This window comes from Athene cunicularia (genome assembly GCF_003259725.1).
Source record: "Athene cunicularia isolate RWA chromosome 7 unlocalized genomic scaffold, athCun1 chr7_part1, whole genome shotgun sequence".
Lineage (NCBI taxonomy): Eukaryota > Metazoa > Chordata > Aves > Strigiformes > Strigidae > Athene > Athene cunicularia.
In genome coordinates, this window is record NW_020799107.1 from 15519233 (window position 1) to 15521756 (window position 2524).

The window sequence follows — 2524 nt, forward strand, 5'->3', positions numbered from 1 at the left end:
GGTCGCTGTACTCGAGTGGAAACAAACAGCAGAATAAAGCTGTAAGTAAGCGGCTTATTTCTGCCCTGAACTGCTGCGGGAGCCGATGCCGACCAGCTCCGGGCGCCGGCATACGCGGCCGCTCAGCCCTCGGCCCAGCCCCGCGCCTGCCCACAGTTACCGGCAAGTTATTTGTGCCAAACCCGCACCGCTGCTGCCGCGGGTCTGGGGCACTTCTGGATGTCACTTGCTTATCCCCGAGGCTACCCCGCATTTCATGGGACCGGGTCCTGGTCCAGTAGCCTCGAAGGACCAAGGCCAGACCGGTCTGGCCCGACGGGGCGCTCGGCAGCCTATTAATCGCAAATCAAACTCTCCAGCCCTGGCAGCCCCGGGACAGGACGGCAGCGAGTGCAGCGGCGAGCGAGGACCATCAGCTCCAAACTCTGGGCAGGAGCCGGGACTCCTCCTCCAGACCGCAAACTCCTCCGTTTCTGTTAAATGGTTGAACTGTGGAACTCCTCTCCCTTAACTAACGTGGGCACTGCAGAGCAGTGATTATCCCAAACCGGCTAATTCTTCAAGCAGGGCAATTATTGATCTCCAGAGAAGCACGCTTTGCATCTCATTTTTAATCATTTTTTGAGCTGTGCAAAGAGAAATCAGCCGAGGCAGGAAGTGGGGAGCTGCTGCTGGGAAGGCTGGGGGGGAAGAGGCTGTTGCCTTCTGCCTGCCACCCTCAGGAAACTTTTTTCCATCCTAGAAGTACAGCCTGGGAAACAGCACTGTGCTAGTGCAGTGAAGACAAACTGAAGCCATAGTTCAGCTGTAAGGGGAAGATACCATGTTCTTCTGTCCTCTCAGCTGCACAGAGACCATGTCACCAGATATGTTTGTCCCATGCAGGATTTGGGAGAGGGGACCCTCTCCCTGCCCCTCACCCCAAATAACCCAAACCCTTTGCACTTGCAGGCTGTGCATGGCTGCTTCCAGGGTCACAAACAAGCCAAGGGACTTTTATTAAATACTCACCAGGTAACACACAGAAAGGACTATCCAGAGCCAACCCCTCAAGCTGCGTTTTCTGACCCCTGCAGCGATTTACACAGCACCCATTTCCCAAAGAAATTACAGAAACCTCCTCTCTGTCCCGAGTGAAACTGGAAATCCCAGAAATACAGCAAGTCCCTCCACTTCTTGCTCCATCTTTAGGCTTCTTCCACCAGTTCAGAGAGGATTTCTGCTCCCTCTGAGGTAATCACAATGGTATGTTCAAACTGTGCTGATCTGAAATGCACATCATTTAGCAGTTATTAGGGGGTAAACGTGTTCACCATGTCTGTATGCCTGTAAAACTCCCCTTTTTTTTTTTTTTTTTTTTTTTTTGGGGGGGGGGTTGGGGCTGTCAGTGTTCCACGGCTTAGGAAAGATCAGAAAATAAAATCAGGCACCTTTTATTGTCTAAAGAAATTGCAGTCCATTTATCCTTCAGAATCTTAAATTCGGGGGATCCTTCCATTATTATTGGCTCTGCAGCAAGAAAAACAAAATGTATTCTAAAGTTAGTCGCACTCCCGTGCAGACTGTGAAGCAAGAGAGGGGGGTGTCCCAGCAGGTTCCAGGAAGCTCCCCTTCCACACACGCCCCATCCTCCCCGGGCAGACACTCTCCTGAAACACTAAAATGTGAACTAAAGAGGAGGACGAAGCACCAAGGTAGGAAGTTGCCCATTCCTCTTTTGTAAAAGCAGGGAATTTTAATCAAGCTTTGATTAAGACCCCGTGGATAATAACCAAAGCACCAACCACACTTATAAACAGTGGATAGTTTTAAATATTTGAATTTTTAAAACAGGCTTAAAATGTTCATTAAATCAGCAAAACAACAATTTTCTTATTTCCTTCTAATTGCCGCGCCATTTAGCCACACAGTGAGAAAGAGGGCTTTTCCCCCACCAGCTCTCCATGATTGGTATTGAGCGCGTTCAGTCGGCGGGGCGAGGCTCTGACTGGTTACCGGCGCTGCAGCCCCCAAACCCAACCCGCCGCTCTGGCAGGCAGCAAATGGCACAGTAGCCACCAGGCTGGTGTAAGCCACGACTTCAGCAACAGAGCCGCATCCTTCTCACCCTCCCCAGCCCAAGCATGCCAGCAGAGTCTCTGCCTTGCCAAAAATATGCATCAAATATGTCATTTAATGAGATTTATAATAAACATTTAATTTTCTAAATCTTATCATCTGGAAGCTATTTCACCCAATTGGTTCCTTAATGCCTTTTTAAAAAATGGTACTTTAACCTGCTTCCTAAGGGGTCATTGTCACCGACATCCCCCTGTCTGCATGGATATTTCTGTATCCCAATAAAAAAACGGTATGGATCTGGGCTGCTCTGTGTGTGCTTTTTAAAAGACAACCATAGCAGAGAGTTACTAACCTATTGTGAACGCCATTCCCTCTTCCATTAACAAATCACTGTCATTGGCTACAAAAGAAAATAAAACCGCGTTTGTGGCTGTTCGGGCGCGGGGTTTTTTAATTATTTTTT

At 49.0% G+C, this 2524-nt stretch overlaps 1 protein-coding gene across 1 annotated transcript in view; it reads right to left on the reverse strand.

Moving 5' to 3' along the window:
- Positions 1-22: 22 nt before the first annotated feature.
- METAP1D (methionyl aminopeptidase type 1D, mitochondrial) overlaps positions 23-2524 on the reverse strand; it is a 41839-nt gene continuing 39337 nt past the window's right edge. Inside the window, exons 8-10 of the mRNA XM_026852450.1 lie at positions 2414-2462; positions 1431-1509; positions 23-1266 (exon numbers count right to left, since the gene is read on the reverse strand). Coding sequence (XP_026708251.1) covers positions 1188-1266; positions 1431-1509; positions 2414-2462 — 207 coding nt within the window. The 3' untranslated portion in view covers positions 23-1187. The remainder of the gene's footprint in view (positions 1267-1430; positions 1510-2413; positions 2463-2524) is intronic.